Here is a 25,679-nt window from a genome sequence, read left to right as displayed (position 1 = left end):
CACCGGGTTACGTAATTTCGTTGGCATATTGGATATTGTCACGATAAAATTCTGCAAATTATACGTTAAGTATTGTTTAAGTAATGAGAGCTCTTAGAGTAATCTAACTGCAATATCACACAGTCAAACATAATAATATGTATAATATGAAAGCAGTTGTGTACAAATAGTTTATATGGATCGAAGGGGACATTCATGAACGACTGTATTCAGTAACATGTTGCAACATGCGGGCGTATATAAATCTGGTGAACGTAGGTAAAGAAATAAACGCGCGCAAGCGGCGTTAGTTGGGAGACATGGGAAAGGAGACGATCTTGGCAATCTGGGACAAACACATGCAGATGGAGAACAGGCTGGAAGAGGGTAGAGAATCGGAAGATAAAGAGGCAGAGGGAAACACGAGTAGACATGAGAGAAGGTGGGGTCGACAAGGGAACAGCCTGAGGCAGGCGAGCCAGGACAACAAGAGGCAGGGGAGGTCCAAGGGGTCGTGAGGCAGGCGAGCCGGGATTGCACGAAGAAGGGTGGGTCTATTTATAAAACAAACGCATATTGCCAAAATTAATTTAAATACTCCGGATTATATTGATCGAAGTACCCATTCCCTGACGCGCATTCTGATTGGCTTGTGCCGTTTCGACACCATGGCGGCCTTCGAGAAGGGGGCGAGCCTCGTTGCAGGGTAGGGAAACAGTTGTGACGAATGTCTCCATATTAATGGAATGGTGTTTTTTATCATTATGTCATTAGAAGGACCCACTTTTCCCATCTTGCGCCAAAAAGTATTTTGTCCATATTGTTGGTCTTGTTGATATTTTCTCTTGGCACGCCTAGGGACAATCTCAAACTTCTTTCTGTCATTTAAAAGTGCCCTACGTTTTATAATTTTATTGACAATTTCCCGAAAGCCAGTTTTTCTTGGCAATACCACTTCCAATCGATCTTGAAGACCTTGAGACCAGTAGGCATTGTGTCTTGATTTGGAGTGAGGTTTGGGGGTTTACTCTCTTTTTTCAACTTCTTTAGATTTTCTTCAGTATCATCAACAATATCCAACTGAGTAACTGAGAGTTGTGATACAGCATATCTGGCTTTATGATGTTGCATTCTTCCCCTCTCTGCTGTCACTTCTCATTTCAATGGGCACAGTGTCTACATTCTCAATATAGTCTGAATTGTCACTACATCTGGCATTACAATCCCCAGCGAAAGGTAATTTCCCAATACTCTGATAGTCACTGACTGTCTCTCTCCATTTTTGGTTAATTTCTCGAGTTGTTCCTGAGGTGTGTGTGTGCTACACGTAACAAGCCCCAACACATCTAATTTCATGCTGGTAACTTACTATTTACTCGGACACTTACGCAGACATAAAAATATCAAAGTTAATTACCTTTCATGGCATAGAGCGATCAGCATGTCCATCTGATTAAGATGTAATTATTCTTGCTGTGGTGTAAAGTAACATTCACTCATTAATACAATAGACTTATCGTTATCAAATTTGCCACCAGACGTTTCAGGGTATCAGTGTTGCATTCTGAAAACGTTCAATCTGATAACAATCACATCTTTTACTCCGATCCACAGGTCAAGCTGAGATTTTATTTTAATCAGATTGTGAATCAACATGTGCTGGTATTCATTTAAAAAATTGAAGCACTTCTTAGGTATTTTGTCAATCTGAAATGGTGCCTGCATTTTCAGACCTATTCAAGGACAAGCAGCATGCGATTGATATCATGGCATCAACTGATCTAAAACAAATAGAACGCTATGGAAAGAATGTCTGCAACGTTGATACACTCACTTGGAACAAGGAAAGGATTAAAGTTGCTGAACTCGCCTTCCGGGAAAAGGTGAGAACTGAAGTGTCCACATCCTCGATTATTCTGTGTATCACATCTCTATTCTATTATTTATGATGATCGGATAGTGTATTGTAGAATAATATAATGATACACTGGATAATTAAGAATGAATTTCCCAATGATTGTACATGTGGTTAATTGAAGGCCATATGAAGATTGGGTGGATGAGTGTTGAATTTGGTCCGCAACAAAAATATCTGTGTAACATATCACCCTTTGTTGTCAGTTCACACAGAATCCTGACTTGAAGGAGCAGCTGCTTGCTACATTTCCAAGAACACTGGTGTATGCCACTACTAAAGACAGGTTCTGGAGTATTGGTCTATCTGAGCAAAACTCTAAAGCTTTGGTCATGAGGGAGTGGAAAAGTGATAACGTACTTGGTTCTATTCTTACTAAAATCAGGGACAAACTGATGGAGAACAGGTTGGAGGAGGGTGCCGATAGGCAAGATCAAAGAGTAGAGGGACAGGTGAGCCGAGATAGCATGAGACAGGATGGGATAGGGAACAGCCATGTAGAAGAGGGACAGGTGAGCCGGGATAGCATGAGACAGGGTGGAGGGGGGAACAGCCTCGGGGTCGGGGAACAAGCGAGCTGGGATGGCAAGAGACAGCATGGAATAGGGAACAGCCATGTTGTAAAGGCACACACGAGTCGGGATAGCATAAGACAGGGTGGGATAGAGAACAGCCATGTGGTAGAGGGACAGGTGAGCCGAGATAGCACGTGGCAGGGTACGATAGGGAACAGCCATAGGACAGAGGGACAGGTGAGTCGGGATAGCTCGAGGCAGGGTGGGATAGGGAACAGCCACCGGGTAGAGGGAAACACGGTCCGGGATAGCATAAGACAGGGTGGGATAGAGAACAGCCATGTGGTAGAGGGACAGGTGAGCCGAGATAGCATGTGGCAGGGTACGATAGGGAACAGCCATAGGACAGAGAGACAGTTGAGGCGGGATAGCTTGAGGCAGGGTGGGATAGGGAACAGCCACCGGGTAGAGGGAAACACGGTCCGGGATAGCATAAGACAGGGTGGGATAGAGAACAGCCATGTGGTAGAGGGACAGGTGAGCCGAGATAGCATGTGGCAGGGTACGATAGGGAACAGCCATAGGACAGAGAGACAGTTGAGGCGGGATAGCTTGAGGCAGGGTGGGATAGGGAACAGCCACCGGGTAGAGGGAAACACGGTCCGGGGTAGCATAAGACAGGGTGGGATAGAGAACAGCCATGTGGTAGAGGGACAGGTGAGCCGAGATAGCATGTGGCAGGGTACGATAGGGAACAGCCATAGGACAGAGAGACAGTTGAGGCGGGATAGCTTGAGGCAGGGTGGGATAGGGAACAGCCACCGGGTAGAGGGAAACACGGTCCGGGATAGCATGAGGCAGGGTGGAGGGGGGAACAGTCTCGGGGTCGGGGAACAATCGAGCAGGGATAGCATGAGACAGGATGGGATAGGGAACAGCCATGTAGAAGAGGGACAGGTGAGCCGGGATAGCATGAGACAGGGTGGAGGGGGGAACAGCCTCGGGGTCGGGGAACAAGCGAGCTGGGATGGCAAGAGACAGCATGGAATAGGGAACAGCCATGTTGTAAAGGCACACACGAGTCGGGATAGCATAAGACAGGGTGGGATAGAGAACAGCCATGTGATGGAGGGACAGGTGAGCCGAGATAGCATGTGGCAGGGTACGATAGGGAACAACCATGGGACAGAGGGACAGGTGAGTCGGGACAGCCTGAGGCAGGGTGGGATAGGGAACAGCCACCGGGTAGAGGGAAACACGGTCCGGGATAGCATGAGGCAGGGTGGGAGGGAGGGAACAGCCATGTGGTAGAGGGACACGCGAGCCAACAGTTAGAAAGACCAGCGACCCATGGAAGTTATAGGCAGGATGGTAGAGGTTGGCGAGGGCTAGAGTTGGGTCACAGAGAGAACCACGACGGTTGGGAGGACCAAAATTGGAGAGATCGCTCAGAGGTAGAGTGGGAAAAGAGAGGACATCCAGTGACAGAGGGAGAAGAATACAAAGAGTCAGAAAGGAGGTCGTACTGGCAGAATGTTGCCGAAGAGATGCCACAATGGGAAGAAACCGAACCAACGTCTCGTCCCAAGCGAAATATGACAAAAGAGCAAACAAATTACAACTGGAACAAACATGGAAGAGGAAACATGGGTCCAAGAAACACCAAAACATCCTACACAGAAGTGCCTAACCAGGACAAATTCGTCCTTTTTTTCGGCAACCAGTCGCCATTCAGCCAACATCACCCAGCCACCTTCACCATAGACGGAACAACATTCAACTGTGCTGAACAGTACATGATGTATCAGAAGACAGGTAAATACGAAATATTCTGTTCTTCTGAAACAATTTCATTTCACAAGTTCAATTTACAGTTTTTAATCAAGAATCATTCAGCAATTATTTTGTCTTAGAAAGAACATGAGGAAACATTTTTGTTATTATTTTAGTTTTGGATGTGTCAGTCCCTGTATTCAACATGTGTCAGTCCCTGTGTCAGTCCCTGTATTCAACATGTGTCAGTCCCTGTATTCAACATGTGTCAGTCCCTGTATTCACTGTCCACCACCAAACAAGTGTTGACTTGTGGTTGCAGTTATATTCGAAAACAAAGAAATGGAACGGAAGATCATGGAGACATCTAACCCTGTGGAACAGGAGCGATACGGTCGGCAGATCCCAGAATTCAAATTCGAAGTATGGAAGAAGCACTTCATAGAGGTCGTTGACCGGGCCACGGAGGCTAAGGTTTGTTTAATGTTCATACAACGGTCCTCTGAAGGCGAAAAGTACCGCAACTTGTTGGTTTAGGAATAAAACTAACATCGAACGCGTGGCTCATAATAAGCACTGCTAGGATCCGGCAGATTTGCCCTATTATGACTCTTGGTTTGTCAGGGCGGTCAAAGTGAGTGAGTGAGTATGGTTTTACGCCATTCTAGCGATATTCCATCAACATTACGACGGGGAACACCAGAAATGGGCTTCACATATTGTACCCATATGGGGAATCGAACCCGGTTCTTCAGCGTGACGATCGAACGCCTTAACAACTAGGCTACCCCACCGCCCCGTCAGGGCGGTCTGAACATTCAAGAGGGTTAAGATAATGGCATCACGGCTGTTCGGTATTATGACTGGAAACAAGTTTATATATCTTACATATTTGATGTATTTTGTATACCCTTTAAGCTCCACTGGTACTTTGTACAATGTGTCCCCAGCACTCCTGTTGCTGATCGTAAGACTAAATTGAGAACTCATAGGTAATCCGGGTTAGAACTGTTCCCGAGAAGTGGTTGTGAGAGGCCATTAAATGTGGTTGATAGCGTGTCGCCGTACCCGATTTCGTGGATCGTTGTTTTTAATATGAATCACAGGATTGTCTGGTTGTGATTAAATTAGTTACAGCTCGACGTCATGTACCTGGGAAATTGCGGCGTTAAGCAACCAACTTAAATACACTACCCATTCGTAGATGTCATCGTGATAATGGTGAGGCTAAAGAAGTGAAAGAGTCCAACACTGCTTACTATATTTGTGTACATTAAATAGACATTTTGTAATTAGTTGGATTCGATTTCAGTTCTCTCAGAATCCACATTTGCTGGAACACCTGGTCCCCACGTACCCTAAGCTGTTGGTGGAGGCGAGTCCATCCGACCGTTTGTGGGGAATAGGGCGTGGCCAAAAAGACCCCTTAGCCTGGGACAAGGAAACATGGCGGGGCAAAAACCAACTGGGCTATATAATAACCCGAGTGAGAGACAGACTGATGGAGGTGAAGGACACACACTGGGAGGAATGGGAGAAGTGGAAGGATGATAAGAGGTGGGAGGAAGAGGAGGCGAGGGAGAAGAGGGAAAAGAGACGATGGGAATCAGAACCATCGGATCCTTACAGAGGACGTCACGAAGACAGGACTCCTAAAACCAGACGCGAGGGTGACGGGGTGCACGATGGTAGCATGATGCTAATGAAGGAAGATAGCATGACTTCCCAATCCAGACGTGAATCTTACAAACATGTGTCCGGGAAAGACAATTTTGAATTTTTCGGGGACATCAAATCTCCATTTAGCCAACTTTTTCCTGCCAGTTTCACGATCGATGGTCAAACCTTCACCAGTGCTGAACAGTTCACACTGTACCAGATGGCAGGTGAGTGGTTGGATGTTACCTAGGGCTGTTGAGCTGTAATGGCGACGGATCAGATCTTCGTTGCACTGTAAACGTGATAGATTTGTATGAAAGTATATTTTCAAAACATCAATGTATTTAAAACGTGAAAGTGGTCAGTTTAGCTTTCGTGATGTTAGAATACCTGGTGTATTGTATGATCATTATCAGCACTGGATCATTTTGACGAGTGATGCGTGCAATTGTAGATTCTTTCAAAAATCCAAATTGACCTGATCAGACTGAAATGCTCTAACTTTCTGATTTGAAGCCCTACCGCGATTTAGCAAACTTGAAGTGACGTCATCACATCGAATGTGCATATAACTTTCTCAGATAAAACAGCTAGAATCATGGAGGTATGTTGAGAGTGTTTTAACATTGTGACATAATTGATTGGCGTTTCCATAACATTGCCAAATTTGGACAGAATTTAAAGAACCAGATTTTGAAGAAGCGATGGTTATCATGAAATGTGCCTGTATTTTCAGTGCTATTTGAAGACCAGGGATGTCAGGAGAAAATCATGTCCACAAGTGGCCCCAAGAAACAGGACAGCTATACCTATGAGATCCCGAACTTCCGGTGGGATGTATGGGAACAGAAATGCGTACAAGTTGTTGAACGCGGCATCACGGCCAAGGTGAGAGACCCTATATTGTGCCATGGTGGTATTGGGACTCTACGATCTTTTAAAGGGCATTATATCTATAATATCAACCTAACAGAAAAGACAAACTGGTTCTCTTTCTATTTGAGCTCACGACTTACAGTCTATTTTGAAAATGAAACGATCTCAAATTAAACACATTTATTGTTTCATTTACTGTTTATCCTCAAGTATTCATTTTAATATTCTACAGTACATTTATTGTTTCATTTACTGTTTATCCTCAAGTATTCTTTTCAATATTCTACAGTGCAGTTTTCTTGTTGTTTCCCCAGTTCACCCAGAATTCCGAGCTAAAGAGGCAACTTTTCGCCACGTACCCAAAACTGTTAGCTGAGTGTACGCATAAGGAATCCTACTGGGGTATTGGATATGGTCTCGGATTTGCAAAGGAGAGTTCCAAAGGATGGGACACAAGTAAGTGGAGAGGGATGAACGTATTAGGCTACACTTTGACTGCTGTCAGGGACAGACTTATGGAGATGGAGAAGGGCCAGAAGGAATTGGATGTGGAAGATGTGAGGCTTCGTGGCACGATAGAAGGTGATGGGGCACATCTTGATAGGAAGATTCCTGTGGAGGAAGAAGGTAGAACTGGGAAAGAAGCTGCTGTGGGAGGAGAAGATGGGGATATCCAGCAAGATGTAACGACAGAAAAAGATGATAGTAAAGAAGCAAATGTGGAAATACGAAGAAGTGATGCGGATGTTGATAAAGATGAAAGAAGACCACACAGAGAACAGGATGTGAGGGTGTATTGGGACAGTGAGGAGGAAGAGGTCACAGTGGGAGGAAGCGAGTTGAGAGAGGACGAAGATGCTGATAGCACATTGGGTCGTGACAGGAACGTAATGGAACAGCATCAGATAGCAGGGAACAGTGTGGGAGAGGGTGGAATTAATGGGTCTGTCCCAGTGGAGGGAGAAGACGATGGGAGAGGGGACGAAGGGAGAGAAAATTATGAATTTTTCTGTGGCATCAAGTCTCCATTTAGCCAACTTTATCCTGCCAGTTTCACGATCGATGGTCAAACCTTCACCAGTGCTGAACACTTCACACTGTACCAGATGGCCGGTGAGTGGTTGAATGTTACCCAGGGTTGAAGAGATATAATACTGATGGAACAGATACTGATGCTTTATAACATGATGGACTGATATGAAAGTATATTTTCAAGTAAAATGAAGTCTTGGGGGTATTTGACGTATCTTTCAAAACTAAAATGACAGGTCTTATGCAAAACACTTCGTATCTGCATATGACCGAGTGGTTTGACATTTTCAGAGATATGTAACATGTGTAAAGTTTTCAATTCGATGCATTCAAAATACCCACTATGGCAGCTGTCGGGAAACAGCAATATGTATTCTGCTAAATATTCAGTCATGCTTACATGCTATGTCAGAATGTCTGGTTTATTAAATTAATAGCTTAATGTAATTTGATTATTGAGTATATGTGGTTGTTGTTTGAGTTACACGAGGAAGGATTGGTCTTTTCCAAAAGTGGAGAAGAAGTGACATCATCATCCGGAAATTAATGTTTCCTGGTTTGAATAGACTAACATCCAGTCTCTGAAATCAACAAATCGTTCAGAAAAAACAGTTGTTCAGTTATCTTAATACAGATATAAAAAAAGGGACTCCAGTGACTCTCTTCATTTTTGATACTGCAGTAATATGGACTTGCCAAACATTATAGACTTGCATGGGCTGTATTTGATATATATTTGTATCAGGGTCGTCTGTAAGACAGACTATGGTTTGAAGAGCGGATTTGAATATAACGTTACCAAGTAATATGAAAGTACCTGTATGTACTGTGCCTGTATTTCCAGTGATATTTGAAGACCAGGAATGCCAGGAGAAAATCATGTCAACAAGTGACCCCAAAAAACAGGAGCGCTATAGCAGAAAAATCCGCAACTTCCGGTGGGACTTATGGAAACAGAAACGCGTACAAGTTGTTGAATGCGCCATCACGGCCAAGGTGAGAGAACCATATTGCACCATGATGGTACTGGGATTCTACGACCTTTTAAAGGGCATTTTATCCATAATATCAACCTAACACATACGAAAAACTGGTTGAACGCGCCATCATCGAAAAGGTTAGTAAAAAAAGATAATTGTATTGGCATTCCGCGATCTTTTAAACGGCATATTGTCCATAATATCAATCTAACATAAACAATAAGCAGGGTCTCATTCATTTCCGGGGTCACGACATACACTTACATACCTATAGGAATATTGTATTGTGAAAATCCATATAGGAATAATGTATTGTAAAAATATAACTGATTAAGAATGAAACACAGGTATTGCTTTATGAAACATACCAAGATGAACACAGTGCGTCATATATTTGGTCATCTTATTTTTGTATTGTACAGTTTGTAGCTCACAGTTTTCTTTTCTCCAGTTTTCTCAGAATTCCGACCTGAAGGAGCAACTGTTCGCCACGTCCCCAAAACTGTTAGCTGAGTGTAATTATAAGGACGTCTTTTGGAGTATTGGCTATGGTCTAGGATTTGCAAAGAGGGAATCAGAAGCATGGGACACAAATAAGTGGAGAGGGTGGAACGTATTAGGCTACACTTTGACTGCTGTGAGGGACAGACTTATGGATGAGAAGATTCTGATTGAAGGAGAGGGGGATGTGGAGGAAACTGCGGTGGGCGGAGAAGGAACTCAGCAAGACAGGGAAACACGAATATAGTAGTAAATGTGGAAATACGAAGTACTGATGGGGATAAGGTAGAGGAATACCAGTAACAACAATCAATCATACATGAGTGGGATAACATGAGTAAGTATTGACAACAGGGGGATAATACTGTCACAACACGATGGACAGAGAACACATAGTAGGAAGCCAATGGGACATGATGCCAATTAAACAGGATAAGTGATTATTGCTTGATGAGTTCATAGTAGGCGGATGGGATGAAATAGCCTTGATCTCTGTTGATTGATAGCCTGTGGCGGCGAATGTGGTCTGCTTCTGTCAGTTTTCTTTTAGTGAAATCATGGAGGTTGTTGGAAAGGATTTGGACGCTGTCCCAGTTGATGTTGTGATTAGGACAGCTGATGATATGGCCCGAGATGTCTGATTTAATGGTTGAGGTTTTGCGCTCTTTGATTCTGGTGTTGATGGGGCGGGATGTTTCTCCCACGTAAGATTGTCCACAGTTGCAGTCAATTTTGTAAACGAAACGTTTAGGCCCTTAGGGTTCGGTTGTGGTCCTGACGTTGGCTCTTAGCAGGGTATTGAGGGAGGTGGAACTGGTGAGGTGGGTGTCAATATTGGCGTGCTGTTTGAGGAGGCGGATGAAGATGAGAGTGGCTTTTCCTATGATCAGTATTAGAGAAGATGTTATCCACAAAATTGTGTCTACCTTGTCATCCGTCAACTTCAAAGTAATGGCTATCAAACAATTCACTGATGCGGATATTGAAGAAGATGAAAGCAAACCACATGAAGAACAGGATGTGAGGGAGAATTGGGACAGTGAGGAGGAAGAGGTCACACTGGGAGGAAGCGAGAGAAAACGAAGATGCTGATAGCACATTGGCTGGTGACATTGACGTGATGGAACAGGAACAGTGTAGGGGAGGAAATATATACTGACTTTGCCCCTGTGGATCGAGAAAGAGAATGTGGCTGGGGTTGACTGACGCTGTCTGCAGTTATTGCTTGTCCCGGAACAATAAAATATTATCGTTCTAAACAATATGTTATACTCGTATATAAAGTTTTATGGTATTCACTGAAATTGATATAGACAGTATATTGAGAGAGCAATTAAATGCTTACAAAAGATCGGAATATCCTCATCAAGATTCAGCAATTTTCATTTTGATTCACTCAGCCACACAAATGATGGAACACAGCATTCCAATTCAGGGGGAATCTAACAATTTAAGAACAATATGTTTATTTTAACTAAATATTGTTGTTGTACGGAAAATGAAGTAATTTTGTTCCTGTAAATAAATTAAACAACGCACAATAATTGTAAAGTAGTAATACATCATGGTTTCGTCGTCACTTTCTTTAAGAGACAGGGCCCTATTTCACGAAGCGACCATAGCTCTACAGCTGTCGTAAATCTGTGTTATGCAGTCGGAGCTACGGTGGTCGGAACGCTACGATTGCTTTGTGAACAGGGACCCTGACCCTGACATTTGCAAGGAAAGGAAACTCAACAGTTATTCAAACCCGTTTTCGGGGAGAATATCCACTCAACCGTGACCTCCAAGAGACCACGTGATACATCAAGCGTTGGTCACCAAAATCGTTTTTTCTCCACTGGTTGAGTTTGTATTGCTCTTGTTATGAAGTAACCAGTATTCGCATGTTATTTTGTGGTACAGCATTACGTCCATGTACTGTTGTAAACGGCAGATTTGTTAACATGTCTGCTTTCATCTAATTATTTGAATAATATTTCATATGTGACGAAAACCAACCCTTGAAGTCCTTACCAAATAATGATTAATTATGTAGTTAGGTAGTTGAACTTCTCTTGTGGTGGAATATCCACTCAGCCTTGACCGCCAGGAGACCACATGATACTTCAAAAATATATCTAGTATTCGCAAGTAGTTTTCTTGTAAAGCATACTGTTAAAAACGACAGAGTCTTCTTTTTATACCTTACCTAATATTTCACCAAATATTTATTAATCACCATTTATTTATTTCACCTGTGATGAAAGTACTATATTTGTTACCGCCGTTGTGGTCTAGATGTAGAGCATCCGGCCGGAGAGCGGAAGGTCCGGGATTCGATCCCCGGCCGCGTCATGCCAAAAGACGTTAAAATATGGTACTTGTTGTTACCCAGCGATCGGCATTAAGGGGCTAAAACAAGGACTGGTCGGCTCGGAGTCAACATACTGTGTCTGAGTGGGGTATTCATGTTAAACTGCGGCATAGTATCTCAGTGGGCATCAGTCCGGACTAGTACAAGCAGCCACACACACACACACACACACACACACACACACGTGCATGCACGTCGCTATTTAAGTGCAATAATCTTGGACGCGACGTTAAACCCAATTTCACCTCACCTCACTATTTGTGTAAAATTCAATCTGCCTTTTTGTTGCTATGAAGTACTAGAATTGTAACTAGCAATGTGTCAGTTTTTGTATTCAGTACTAAAAATCATAAAATATAGGGTAGGGTATGAGATAGATATGAGATGTATGAGTGGGCGAACAACCCTGTTTTCACAAATCTCATTAAAATCAAATCTTGCTTCCGCCACACGGGGATCTTTGTCGAGCGGTATCGATGTTTAAGATCTAATTTTCATGAGAATGAGATACCTGTTGTGAGGCTGACCCCAAGTCTTAACCAGGCTGTTCATCAGATCTCGAAAATCACAAAGATTGCTCTGTCAGGAAACTGAAACCGCGATCGTAAATACCGTCTTTCAAACTTCATCAACTGGCAATAAGGACTAATATGTGTTCATGCCAGTAAAATGATTGCCATATAACTATCAATAATTTGAGGCATTTTGCCTGTGCGATAGAGTCAACCAGAGACCATATACTAGTGTTGAAAAACGGTCCTTTCACAGAGGGTAGAACAACTAGACCCGTATAACTTCTGCCGGGCTGATATGACTGTGTGCTACTAACTTCCTGCTGAGTAGAGTGTAATCCAAAAAGAGGGAAACGTTTCGATATGTTTGCTGTATTCCAGGCATAACTACACTGATGCCTGGATGCGGCTAGTTTTGATGCCCTGCATCTTCATTTTGTCTCATGTGTGGGGATGTTTTGTTTGTTTGTTTGTTGATTAACGCCGCACTCAGCAATATTCCAGCTATATGACGGCGGTCTGTAAATAATCGAGTCTGGACCAGAGAATACATGCAGTGAGTGACATCATGAGCATCGATCCACGCAGTTGGGATACGATGACATGCATCAACCAAGTCAGCGAGCCTGACCACCCGATGCTGTTAGTCGCCTCTTACGGCAGGCTTAGGCGCCCTTTATGGCAAGCGTGGGTTGCTGAAGACCTACTCCACCCCGGATCTTCACGGGTCTGTGGTGATGTAATAGGTAAACATTTACCATGGAGAGAGTTCCAACATTGACAGTATATTTTCCCCATCAATTGTATTTTTACACATATTCAGGTGATCTACAGGACACATATCTATTCCTATATATTGCCCCAAAAGGGATTACATTGTAACAAGTTATCAACCAACGCAACATTAAGCTTAAAAGCACTTAGGGACATGGTTGAAAAATATAGTTGCCTCCCTTAGACAGTTCCCCAGTAAGCTCCGCCAGCGGCTATCGCTGTGAAGAGCTTGCTTTTTCCGGGTATTTCCAAACCGGACAATACCTGTTCACCAACATATATGACTACATTTTTTTTAATTGGCACTAATCTGTTTTGTAATGTAGTTTTTACTACATTACAAAACAGATTAGTGCCAATTAAAAAAAAATGTAGTCATATAATCAATCGGTTTCCATGAGATAGCGTTATGTCAGTAAAAAATCATATGAATAAAACATGGTGAATTTGTGAACGTGGTAAGATTCTGGGAATTCCCCTGAACCGAAAGTATCAGGTTCCTAGAACCGTGGTCGCCATGTCATGGGGCGTGGCAAAGATGGGTCACGTGGCACAGCACCTGCCATAGATATGAGGGGTCCCGTTAAGGAGAAACATAATAGTGAAAGTAGGATTAGTGGAAATTGCGCAACTAGTTGACATACATTGATGATCATGGCGGAGGAAGCCGAGTTTGAGTTTTTCTCAGGCAACGATTCGCCTTTTAGCCTTCAATATCCAGCGACTTTCACCATAGATGACAGGCAGTTCCTCTCAGTTGAACACTACATCACCTACCAACAGGCCGGTGAGTTAAGACTGTTATAAATATAGGCGTGAACTATACACCTCTATTCAGGTTGTTGGATAACGCTACCCTTGCCAATATTGCCGAGAGCTCCGAAGGACACGTATAATAACAATACGTGTATGCAATAACATATAGATTTCACCATAAGATATATTGATTGAAAGGCACGTGAACGCTTGACGATACACGTCACACATTTCGAAATCGAAAGTAGATTTTTTATGCCACATGGCAAAGCAACTCATTGTCCGTGTGTATTTCACGTCGTGGCATGCCATCTATTTATATTGCTAACGTGTCATATAGTGTTACGTATAGCCTCCGTGAAACTGATTGCATGTTCGTCTTTTTATAGCCTGCACTGGTTACAACTTGTATGATACGGTACGAAAGTGTGTGCGTTGTCTGGTCGGGGTCAGCTAGTTTGAAAATAGTTTCGATTGCGGGGTCTTCTATGAAACGGGTGCGAAGGGGCAACTATTTTGGAATTATATGACGTAGTAGTCGTAGTAGTAGTAGTAGTAGTAGTAGTAGTAGTATTTATTGTTGTTTGGGCGCGCTTGGACCACAACACGGTCTAATTGTGTTGTAAGTTCAATAGTTAGTACACGAATTCCTCCTTACAAGTAGAAATGACAGAATTGAGATGGAGACATTTTACATGGAAAGATATAATGTTGCCAACTAATACCAGTCTCAATATAAATGTAACATTGACATGAATATATTGACATCTGCCAAGACAAACATATTTCATCACTTGCGATAAAAAAAATTATATCCATTCAAAAGGCGTTGAAATAAAATAATAAATTACAGAGCGGCTCAAATATGTAGCATTGCATTTTTGCCGGTATTCGTGGCAAAGTTAATAATTGCCCTTTGAAAAGATCATCATAAGAGATAATTCTAAAAGAAAGAATATATTTGTAAAATTCAAATCTGAAATTATATTTCATACAAAAAGACGTTAAGAGATGGTAAAGTTACCCTGCCTTAAGCGTGTGTGTGTGTGTGTGTGTGTGTGTGTGTGTGTGTGTGTGTGTGTGTGTGTGTGTGTGGCTGCTAGTACAAGTCCGGACTGATCCCGATTTACAGTGCTAGCCCACTGAGATACCATGCCGCAGTTTAACATGAATACCCCACTCAGACACAGTATCGATCGCAGGGTAACAACAAGTACAATCTTTTAACGTCTTTCAGTATGATACGGCCGGGATCGAACGCTCTACCACTAGACCACGGAGGCGGTCAGGGCATTAAGGAGATACAATAAGGATTGATGGGTTCAATATAATATTTCTGAGTGGGTATTCATGTTAAACTAATGGTCTGTCAGTGGCCTCGCACAATATAACAGGCATTCGACCGGACTAGTCAACCCCCAGTTCACATCACCTCAATCCATTCCTGAGGTGATAGTGTAGTTTTGTCTATAGGTTCTTCCCATGGAAATTCCGCGTTAGAGCAACCCTCCAAAAGGGGACTAAATGATTCGGGGTGGTCAGGCTCGGTGACATGGTTGGCTGCGTGTAATCGTACCCCTTGGGGCGTTGCTGACTGATGATTGGTATTATCAGCAACAAACCAAGGTCCAAACTAGATTATTTACAGGCCGATATGATATAGCTGGAATTGTACTGAGCGTGGCGCTAAACAAACAAGCCAATGAGACAACCTCGTCTGGACCAGTCACATGCTCGTGGGTTTCAACCAAAGTGGTTCCTTCTTATTACTCGCTCTACTCAGTTTGGATCTCTTCTGAGAGCTTAAAGCATTTTTTACCAGGTTAGTGTTTAACGACCGATGCTTGTCGTAAGAGGCGATTAACAGGATCGGGTGGTCAGGGTCGCTGACTTGGTTGATGCATGTCCGCGTATCCCAAATAGATCGATGTTCATGATGTCAATCACTGGACTGTCGACATATGGCTGGAATATTGCTGAGTGCGGCGTTAAGCAACAAACAAACAATGTATTTTCAAAATTTCAGTTGTATCTGAGGATAAGGTATGTGCTGAAAAGATTCTGTCTGCCAAGGACCACGAGAAACTGAAAGAATGTGGGCGACGTATACAGAACTTCAAAATGCAGGCTTGGCAGGACAGCATGAAAGACGTCCTGATAAGTGCCATAGAAGCCAAGGTAGGATACTACGCAACACGGACTTATATTGTTAACAAATAAACACGGCATATTTTGGGGTCTATGTAAACATACTTTAGTTTATTTTATATTCAGATTAAATATGTTAGATGGGGAGCAAAGCGATGACACTGCGTGGACTTTAAGGGTTTATGTATCGGTTCACGAATATAACAGCTAATGGTTTAGCTAATGGGTTTTTTAAAACTGAAACATTAAATTACAATGCAAACACCCCTATTGGGCCCATATTTCGGCTTATTTTTAGAACTTAACAAACTGTTAGTAAATTTGAATGAGAATGAGATTTGCTTGTTTTCGATTTATGACCAAACTGATGCAGAAAAAGGAAATGTAAAAACATTTAAAAATACATAAACTAAACAATTGATCTGGGGTCATGGGAATGTTCATATTTAGCCTTTTCCTTGAATTACGCAAATTCTAGCTCTACGTAAATGCATTTTTCTTTCAAGGTCTTGCAAGGTTTAATTCCTTTAGTCAACCATTTGCATTTCTGCTCATGTTCATATATTTCGAAACTCTCCTTAACTTTAAGATTTGACGTTTTCAGTACGCCTAAAAGGGTACTCCCAGTACGCCCATCCTACCTCGTACTTTCCCGGTATCAAATATCTAATAACGCCATCATATCTGAAAACCCATAATGTATATCTTCTAATCTTCCCAGTCGTCATAGGTGCCGAAATACCTCGCACATTACGCTGAAACACCCTGACGTACCTGAAATATCTCACTTAAGGATATTTTATGGGTTTTTCTTACAGTTCGATCAGAATCCTGAGTTACATGATTCCCTGCTTGCCACACACCCTAAACTCTTGGTTGAGGCCACCCCTGGGAATAAGACGTGGGGTATTGGGCTGGCCAGTGACGACGTCAGAGCCTTGGACAAGAACACTTGGAAGGGAGACAATCTGCTGGGATATGCCATGACTCGTCTCCGGGATAAACTGATGGCGCATGAGAGGAAACATGGCGGCAGAACGAAGAAACACGTGGCACCCGAGAAAGAGGGAGAAGCAAAAGCGGACCAGAAGGATCCCGAGGGGAAAACAGGGAAGAAGAAGAAGAAAAAGAAGAAGATTCGTATAGAGGAAGAGGGGACAGCGGTGGAAGAGAGACAGAGAGAAGGGGGCGTGGGAGAAGAGGAAGTGAAGAATAAGCGAAAATGGTTAAACGAAAAACCGGATCAGAATAATAAGAAACGTGAAAATGAACAAATGGATCCAACGGGAAAACGAGACAGTGATCCGAGGGGTGGCATGGGTCCAAGGATGACATGTGACAGTACACCAACTGATCTTAAGGCAACATACGGCAACCAGCTGACCACAGGGTATAGAGACTATAAACATGAAGGACTATCTGGGGAGGACAAGTTGTATTTATTTTACGGCTACAAGTCTCCATTCAGCCACCATCACGAAGCCACATTCACGATAGACGGCAGAACATTCAACTGCGCTGAACAGTACATGATGTACCAGAAGGCCGGTGAGTCAGTATTTGAACACTGCAGTGAGAGAGTGAGGTTGCAGGGTGAGTGTGTGATTGGGTGGGAGGGGCATGCGTGTGGATGTGGTGATTCAGTGAGTGAGGTGGTGAGCATTTGTGATAATATGTATTTTCGAACTTCAGTATTGGATGGGACCTTGATTTCGTGAAAAATATTATTAGATCGCTTCGTCCTATAGTTACCCTAAAGCCATTTATTTATTAGGGCCGTAGGAAAGCCCAATGCCAGTAGTAGCAAAGGCGTTCGTCCCTCATGTGGAAGACCCGGGGTCGTCCCTCACATGGGTACAATGTGTGAAGTCCATTTCTGGTGTCCTCTGCCATGTTGTTGCTGGAATATTGCTGAAAGCGGCGTAAAACCAAACTGACTCACTCGCTATGTCGTGGCCTTGTTTGTAATTTCACAACTGAAGAAAGGTTACACTTCTGATCCAACCCACTTAGGGTCTGAAAGTGGTTATCAATACTATGATGCCATGTTTCTCATTCACGGATCGAGATAACTGAAGAGGGTATTCGTATTTCTTGCCAAATAAGACGCTTATCTCGTCGAGTGACCTCAAAAAACTTTTGAACAACCACTGAAAATGTCCACTTTGGTACACAAGAGTATGATCGTGAAGATCTGTAAGAAAATACCGAAGTTAAGAACCTTTGTGTTAAACTTTTCAAATTGCATGTTTATATCAGACACACTCTATTTCAATGATTTATCTCACATTTAAATATTTCAATATATTTTCTTCATTGTTTTCTTAATAATTATTTTGTCCCTTTTTTAATTGTTTTTATTTTGAATTTTTCAGTTACATTCGAGGACAAGAAAATTGAGGAGGCAGTAATGGCAACGTATAGTCCCGCGGAACAGAAGCGCCTTGGCAGGCAGATCGTCAATTTCGACATAAAAGTGTGGAAACAGTGCTGTCAACGCGTTGTTGAACGCGCCAACCTGGCCAAGGTGAGAATGAGTGAATGACTGAGTTTTGTTTAAGGTCGCATTGAACAGTCTTTTTCCCACTTATATCACGGCATGTCGGCTTCATGTGGTAAGAAAGCCCAAGGTTGTGAAGCTCATAGAGATTTTCACTTAAGTGAAAACCCTCGGCATGTTGATATTTAAGTCGAGTGAGTTAAGACTCTAATGGCACTATTTCAAGTGTGCTGGGTATTAAATCAATTGTAACACTTCAGTTATTATTCAATTTGGGAAAAAGTGGGTTTAAAGGAATAGAAATGTTAAACAAGTTTGAGAATATATTTTATCTACGTTTCCATTGTTTTCAGTTTTCTCAGAATCCTTATTTGAAACGAAAGCTGTTGAAAACACACCCGAAATTGATGGTTGAGGCAAGCCCATCAGACCTCGTATGGGGCATTGGACTTGCCAGGGACGACCCTCTGGCCTGGGACCAGAAGAACTGGAGAGGGAAGAACCAACTTGGCTATATATTGACTAAAGTGAGGGACATGATTATGGAACAGGAAAAGAGCTAGATGTAATTGAATAGGGCAGTGTTTCAAATTAGTAGTCGTTTATGGATATATTTTCTGATAATTGGGTTGGTGGTCTGAAATGTTACAGGAATATTGAAACTTAATAGCGTTTACGTGAGAACAAAGCCACACACTACTTGCAGTACCGGTGAAGCTGTGAGTGGTGTCCGTCGTGGGTACTTATCGCGGTTTCATGCAGTCAGACAGGGAAACAATTGTAAACTGGTTTTAAGCCGGATTGTGTTTGTAAACACATTGTTATTCTTTGGGGATCCGTAAACCAAATAATATAAATGAATCCCTAAAAGGTGAAGAGCAAGTGAGATCAGTGGAAGAGGGGTAACACACATGAATGGCAAATATTGTAAAACACGAATGAAAGTCTGCATGCTTATAAGAGATACTTGTCAAGATTGAGTTCTAAAATTGGAGCCGTAAACTATTTTTATTGCCCTTGCTCCATGCTTTTCAACTTTCTGCATAGTATCTGCAATGGGGACAACTTTTCTCAAAAACTACTGACGTTACATAAATGAAACTGTGCATGCTTATTCTAGAGATACTTGTCAAGACTGTGGTCGAAAATTGGTCGTGTAAATTATTATCCCCCGCCCAACGAAGTTGGCGGGGGATATAGAAAAGGGCTCCGTCCGTCCGTTCGTCCGTCCGTCCGTCACGTTTCGTTTCCGGAGCATAACTCATAAACCTTTCAATATTTCTTCATCAAACCTTGCAGGTCTGTCAGGTACATGCTGAACTGGTGCCTTTTGCTATTGAGAAATTTTAGAAATATTCATTTTTTACGTTTCCATGGCAACAAGATGGACTTAGGTTCCAAACTCATCTTTTTTTACAATTTCCATGACAAGTTCCACCTTGGTTAAAAAAGGTTATGGTTTGTTTAGATTTAATTATGTCATAAATTCTGCAACAGGGGCGGGGGATATAGCCACGTTAGTGGCAAACTCTTGTTTCTTTTCAGAATTACTTCTCCTGCTACTTATTTTTAGATTTTGAGCATACACTGTTACGGCCCTTGTACCATTGTATTTGACAAAGTGCAAGGTGTCTGCATTGGGGACAAGCTTTCACAGAAAGTACTTAAGTTCGCTTATCTAAGAGATACTTATCAAGACGAGTTCGAGAATTTGTGCCACAAAATATTTTTTGTCAGGGAAGATGCCTTTTGTGTGTATTAATTTGACATGTAATCATTTAATCTGATGACATAAAGCGACTCTAGTGCCAATCTCTTCAAAGGGTTTTATGGGACTCTTTTTTATTGCTAGAACAAACAAAATTCTAATGTGTCCCTTGACGGACAATCTATACACAGCATTTGGTAAAGGTAAAGCAATTGTTAGAGGATGTTGCCCAGAAACCAAAGATCATCAACGGGGCGGACGACGCACTCTGCTACACTGTATAGACTCTATTGGTGTGCGATCAGTTGAACCAGTAAAGTAAAAGTTACAGGATTTAAATTATGTATAGAAGTGTTCCTGCAACGCATCAATGTACTTAGATAAAACAACCTAGGCGCAAACGACCAAGGTTGATTGTGACGTCACCTGCCATAACATGTATTTAACGATAATAAATTGTTTGCTTCTTGAATAGTGTTGCGTATTTCCTTTGTAACGTAACACCTGTTACACGTCCATACAGAACAGTCGCGCCTTGTGCCTTCGATATGAAATTTCTATTGTTACAACCTGCGACAAACTACTCTTTGGGAAATGAGGCTCGGGGATCGTTTTATGATTATATAAATCATGTTAACTACACCTTTTTTCACAGCAGAGATGTGTGGAATATAGTTAGATCATTCCAATGACACCAAATTAAGACAGTTACTTTCAATGTAGACTTTGGTGACGACGGTTGTTAGAATTCTCCGTAGCCCAGATATATAGAGGGCATTGAATTTTTGTGGCAATAAACAAGGTTGGCTCATCGATTGATCTGAAAAGGTTGATATTTTCACCAGTAGCGTAGCGCGTATTTCGTCGCCGATTCCATATATCTTGTGGTACGGGTGGCCCAGTCGTCTAAGGCGCCAGGAATTCGCTGTGCTGAGTTGCGTCCCTTGGGCACTCCAGAAACATGTTTGTGGGTTCGAATCCCTGTTCGTCCCGATTATGTGTCAGCACTATACCCGTGCTCGTGGTTAACGTCTGTCACCTGCATCACTCCGAAGGTTCTGAGAGTTGCTCTCGCACATGCATGGACGGCTATTTCAGTGTCTACACTGACTCAACGCGAAACTGTGGGAGCGAACGGGTGAAGGGTATTTAGCATTCTTGAATGTACACACTGTAAAATCGAGGGTAGTATGGAACACCTGCTGACGTTACTGACGTGCAGAAAAGGGAATTCATTGTTAGGTATTTAGGTAGTCTGTCATACACACCCTGAAACATTAAATATATCCAATACAGCCCATACACGTCTATAATAGTTAGCAAGTCTACATGACTGTCTCCTTTTTATGATAATATATCAAGATAATTTATTTGGGGGCGCTCTGTTTAAAAAAAAATATTTCCGAGACTATAGGTCTTTGTTTAGTGTATTTAGGCGATGTGTTACTCTAGGTCTTCCAGCCTTATGAAAAATGTAACAAAAATGATGGCTATAGGGTCGGCAGAATATGATAGTTCCAATAATCAGTGCACCGCACAAAGCCACATGTGAAACGTTTGGTAGCAAAGTCAAAGCAAAATCGGAGTAGTGTTTCGGCGAATTTGCATCAAGACTGTAGTATTTTTCAACCGTTTATTGGAATTCAGTGTACAGCCGTAGCTCTGGTCACTCATATATTTTGTGTCCCATGGCTCAAATCTATTTGCGCCTGTACCGTGTTCCACTGACCTCAATAATCTGTTGGATGAAGGCACAGCTCTCTACAGTCCCATAGTTAACACCGAAGGCTATGAGGGGTATTTAGGTCATAATCAGCTCCCAGCAGCCACTGCCTCAAGCGATATTGTCTACATAACAGATCAGTTTTATGGCTCCGTCACAGGTGCTCCAAATATTGAAGCAGGTGAAAAAGATTTCAACAATCAATATTGATATCCCCGTCACTTTTGGTAACTTTTAATGATGTCTCCATTTTTACGGATTTTGATTCGTATGCATTATTTGACTCTCATCAGCGGAATGGTTTGGGTCAGATTGATCCGAATGGACAAGCGGTTTTACTCCTGTTTAGTAGTATGGATGAATTGTTATGTTACATCTTAACAGTATATCAGGTGACTATGCTTGTCGTAAGAGGCGACAATCGGGATCGGATGGTCAGGCTTTGGTTGATGCCTGGCATCGGTCCCAATTGCGTGGATTGATGCTCATGATATTAAGCACTGGATTGTCTGGTCCAGACTCGATTATTTACAGAACACCGTCATATACCTGGGATATTGCTGAGTGCGGCGTCAAACGACAAACCAATCAATCATCATCATATGAACTCAAACCAGTCATTGTTACAAGTAAACCACATTCCACAAGTTACTGACACTGGATAAAAAAACAGTACATAGAAAAAAACCAAGTAACTCAACTCATAATGATCACAATTACTATTCTTTGAAAGAAAGAAATACTAAAAAGAAACTGACCAAAAAACGTAAAACAATAGACTAGGAATCTCCGTTATCATATTCCAATTGCCTAGTTCGATGCTCTTGGTGTCAATCACTGGATGATCTGGTCCAGACTGGATTATGTACAGACCGCCGTCATATGGCTGAAATACTGCTGAGTGCCGCGTTAAACAAGAAACTATTTTTAAATAGACCTTACCAATGCAAATGTATCAACTGTATTGCCCAATACTCAAAATAAATAATATTTCTTCCACAACAGCGTTGTGTTATTTATGGTTAATATAATTATGCTCCTTCATGCCTTTCAGTAACATCATAATTATGCGTTTGTGAGGCATCACATATGGCGGGGAACTTTGATGCTTTGCATCAATGTTTTCTTGTACTATATACACTCCCGCTAGCAATGGCCCTGGTACACAAGTATGCTCTGTAATCAAACATGCCTAAATGAATCGGCTGTTTGAATCAGAGTTACCTCCCTTCGGAACGCGGAAGTGTCGTAAGTTTGCCGAAACAGAAATAGACCGACTGAACTGAACATTACCAGTACGAACAGATAAATACATACAATCGATCTCCTCCTTGCAGTTACCAACATGTCAGACACCAATTCAGTCAAACCATCTGAAGTAAAGACGAATCTCAAGCGAAAAAGCGGCGATGTACCACCAGTCCCCGAGAAGAGAAAACGTGAAAACAAAATCAGTGGCACTCTCACTAAGAGCGATCTTTCAAAATCGCACCCACACATCACCGGGAAAGACAAGTTCGTGTTTTTCTACGGCAATACGTCGCCCTTTAGTCAACACCACCCAGCCACATTCACGATAGATGGCGTAACATTCAACTGCGCTGAACAATACATGATGTATCAGAAGGCTGGTGAGTGTTAATATTGATTTACCGTATTTCTTCTATTAGACGCTGAGATATATGCAATACAAGCCGGTCTGTATTTGACGCCGGGTCATACGCTCTGACCAATAGAAGCCGGGGCTCAAAGAGGCAGGATCCATCATTGGAATTAATGATCCCTATCACATTAACCTACGGCATGTAATGATTATTCCCTCACTTTATAATGACTGTTTCCTCCCTTTGTATGACTGTAACATATAGGATTCGGTAAGGTAGTGAGTTGCCACTGTACCAGCATTCAACAGAATAAATGCCAGGTCAACGGCTTGCGCGAAAGTAATATATACCCGGGGGTCTGATAAAGGAAATACGATATGTGGGCATCGCATAGTTTTATTACTAGATTGAATAGCATGCGACAAACCACCATGTCCCCTTAAGTCAACCTTTGTGACATGCAAAAAATATTCCTCAGCATCAACCATCCTTTTTTCTTCAGTACCTCGATGTTTCTACTTTCAGTGTTATTTAAGGACAAGGAGTTTAAAAAGAAAATCATGGCAACCAAAAATCCACAGGAACAGAAGCGCTTTGGTCGGAAAGTCCGGAATTTCGATAAGACAGTATGGGGAAAAAAATGTATACAGATTGTTGAACGTGCTAACACGGCCAAGGTAAGATACAAATGAATGAATATTTGATAAATATGAACCATTGGGGTGGGGATGAAACCCATAGTTTGGTATGGTGCTGACGAACCATGATTCAGTATCAGTGCGATCAGGATTCGAACTAACGATCGTTGGATTCTTGCACATCTAAGGGACACATTTCTGCACTACAAAAAAGTTTACTGCACGCAGGGCATGTGTAAATTGAGTTTTCCCTAACCTCAGAATTCCCCGATTTACTAATTCCCCTGGTCCAAGCACCCAGTGGGGACTGGGAATGGGTTCTGTGTACTCTTGAGTGAAAGTGTACTACTATGACGGGATTACCAAAATGCACAGATCCAAAATCTCACTTGCCTGATCTGTGAATATTACTGGACACGGGCGTCTGCAGTTGTAATTTTAAAGAAAGAACATCTGCCTGAAACATCAACGTGTTGGTGTCGTAAGGTATTTAATGGCCAAGTTTTCTTTCTTCCAGTTCTCACAGAATGAGGACTTGAAGAAGCAACTGCTGGCCACATACCCCAAAGTGATGGTTGAGTGTAGCCCCAGGGATCGCTTGTGGGGTATTGGGCTTGGGAGGAACAACCCCAAAGCTTGGGACACCAAGACGTGGCGGGGGAAGAACTTGCTGGGGTACGCCTTGACTGCAGTCAGGGACAGACTGGAGAAGCAGCAGGGTGAGGAAGAAAAAGAAGAAGATGGGAAGGGCAAGGGTACAGATGATGATGAAGGGCTGCAGGTCGCAGTGAAAAATGTAGATAGAGAGAAAGGAAAGATGGATTGAGGACGGAGATTTAAAGGGAATGATGTAGCGAGAGATTGTGTTTGTGTGTGTGTGTGTGTGTGTGTGTGTGTGTGTGTGTGTGTGTGTGTGTGTGTGTGTGTGTGTGTGTGTGTGTGTGTGTGTGTGTGTGTGTGTGTGTGGAGGGGGTGTGTGTGTGTTGTGGGGGGGGGGGGGGGGGGGGGGGGGGGGTGAATGTTGTTAGACACCGCCATCAATATTGGACCTACATCAATAAATCGAGTCTGGGCTATGTGTACCTTGGGGTGTTTGACAGCATGAGCAACGATCTCCGCGTCGGGTTCGTTTGCTTAGCATTATAATATATTTGTGTTTTATTGTGGTTCATACTTACAATTAAATTGTTGATTTGGCAGTGTCGTGTTTTTTATCATCACAGTGCCATTCGCTTTCACTCGAATTAATACCGTCGAAGGAACATGTTTTAGGGGTGTACGGTAAAATATATATTGAAAAGTTTTATGATACCCACGAGCACGGGTATGGTGCTGATAAACCTAGAACCATAATCGGGGCGAACCGGTATTCGAACCCGAATGAATAGGTTTCTGACGTGCCGAAGGGACGCAACTCTGCTCAGTCAGTTGTGGTGCCTTAGACGACTTAGACGGCTGGGCTACCCGTGCTTCCTCATCACACAACCAACAGCGTTGGATGTTGCAGATGCATCAATTGCTGGTTTGTCTGGTCCAGACTCGGTAATTCACAGGCTGTCGTGACATGGCAGGAGTGTTGCTGACTGTCGCATTAAGCAACAGACAAATAAAAAAAAAACTCTGCATAAAACCGCGTTCATTTAGTCACTGTTTTTATAGTTTAACCCAATGCTTGTATAGGTCGTGAAAGGGAAATATTTCATGGCGTGTGTGGCATATATTAACAAATG

At 42.5% G+C, this 25,679-nt stretch overlaps 2 protein-coding genes across 2 annotated transcripts in view; both read left to right on the top strand.

Moving 5' to 3' along the window:
* The window catches only part of LOC139479424 (uncharacterized), a 62,340-nt gene extending 37,473 nt beyond the window's left edge, over positions 1–24,867 (top strand). Inside the window, 14 exon segments of the mRNA XM_071262277.1 lie at positions 1,711–1,862; positions 2,101–3,546; positions 3,681–4,224; positions 4,505–4,656; positions 5,495–6,068; positions 6,578–6,729; positions 7,032–7,830; positions 8,594–8,745; positions 9,181–9,476; positions 10,082–10,300; positions 10,302–10,366; positions 23,024–23,338; positions 23,837–23,988; positions 24,467–24,867. Of these exon segments, the coding sequence (XP_071118378.1) occupies positions 1,711–1,862; positions 2,101–3,546; positions 3,681–4,224; positions 4,505–4,656; positions 5,495–6,068; positions 6,578–6,729; positions 7,032–7,830; positions 8,594–8,745; positions 9,181–9,476; positions 10,082–10,300; positions 10,302–10,366; positions 23,024–23,338; positions 23,837–23,988; positions 24,467–24,775 (5,327 nt within the window). The 3' untranslated portion in view covers positions 24,776–24,867.
* On the top strand, positions 13,385–20,456 carry LOC139480194 (uncharacterized). Its single transcript, XM_071263222.1, has 5 exons — positions 13,385–13,659; positions 15,655–15,806; positions 16,595–17,324; positions 18,152–18,303; positions 18,630–20,456. The coding sequence occupies exons 1-5, from the start codon at positions 13,521–13,523 to the stop codon at positions 18,837–18,839; spliced, it is 1,383 nt and encodes a 460-aa protein (XP_071119323.1). The 5' UTR covers positions 13,385–13,520; the 3' UTR covers positions 18,840–20,456.
* Positions 24,868–25,679: the final 812 nt, after the last annotated feature.

Source organism: Haliotis cracherodii, unplaced genomic scaffold, assembly GCF_022045235.1.
Source record: "Haliotis cracherodii isolate W230 unplaced genomic scaffold, xgHalCrac1.p SCAF_4, whole genome shotgun sequence".
Lineage (NCBI taxonomy): Eukaryota > Metazoa > Mollusca > Gastropoda > Lepetellida > Haliotidae > Haliotis > Haliotis cracherodii.
This window is presented reverse-complemented; position numbering and strand designations above follow the sequence as displayed.

Bases quoted from the DNA above. Each gene is read 5' to 3' on its own strand.
- LOC139480194 (XM_071263222.1), top strand. From the start codon at position 13,521: ATGATCATGGCGGAGGAAGCCGAGTTTGAGTTTTTCTCAGGCAACGAT. The intron at 13,660-15,654 runs GTGAGTTAAGAC...TCAAAATTTCAG, and splicing joins CATCACCTACCAACAGGCCG to TTGTATCTGAGGATAAGGTA. The intron at 18,304-18,629 runs GTGAGAATGAGT...CATTGTTTTCAG, and splicing joins AACGCGCCAACCTGGCCAAG to TTTTCTCAGAATCCTTATTT.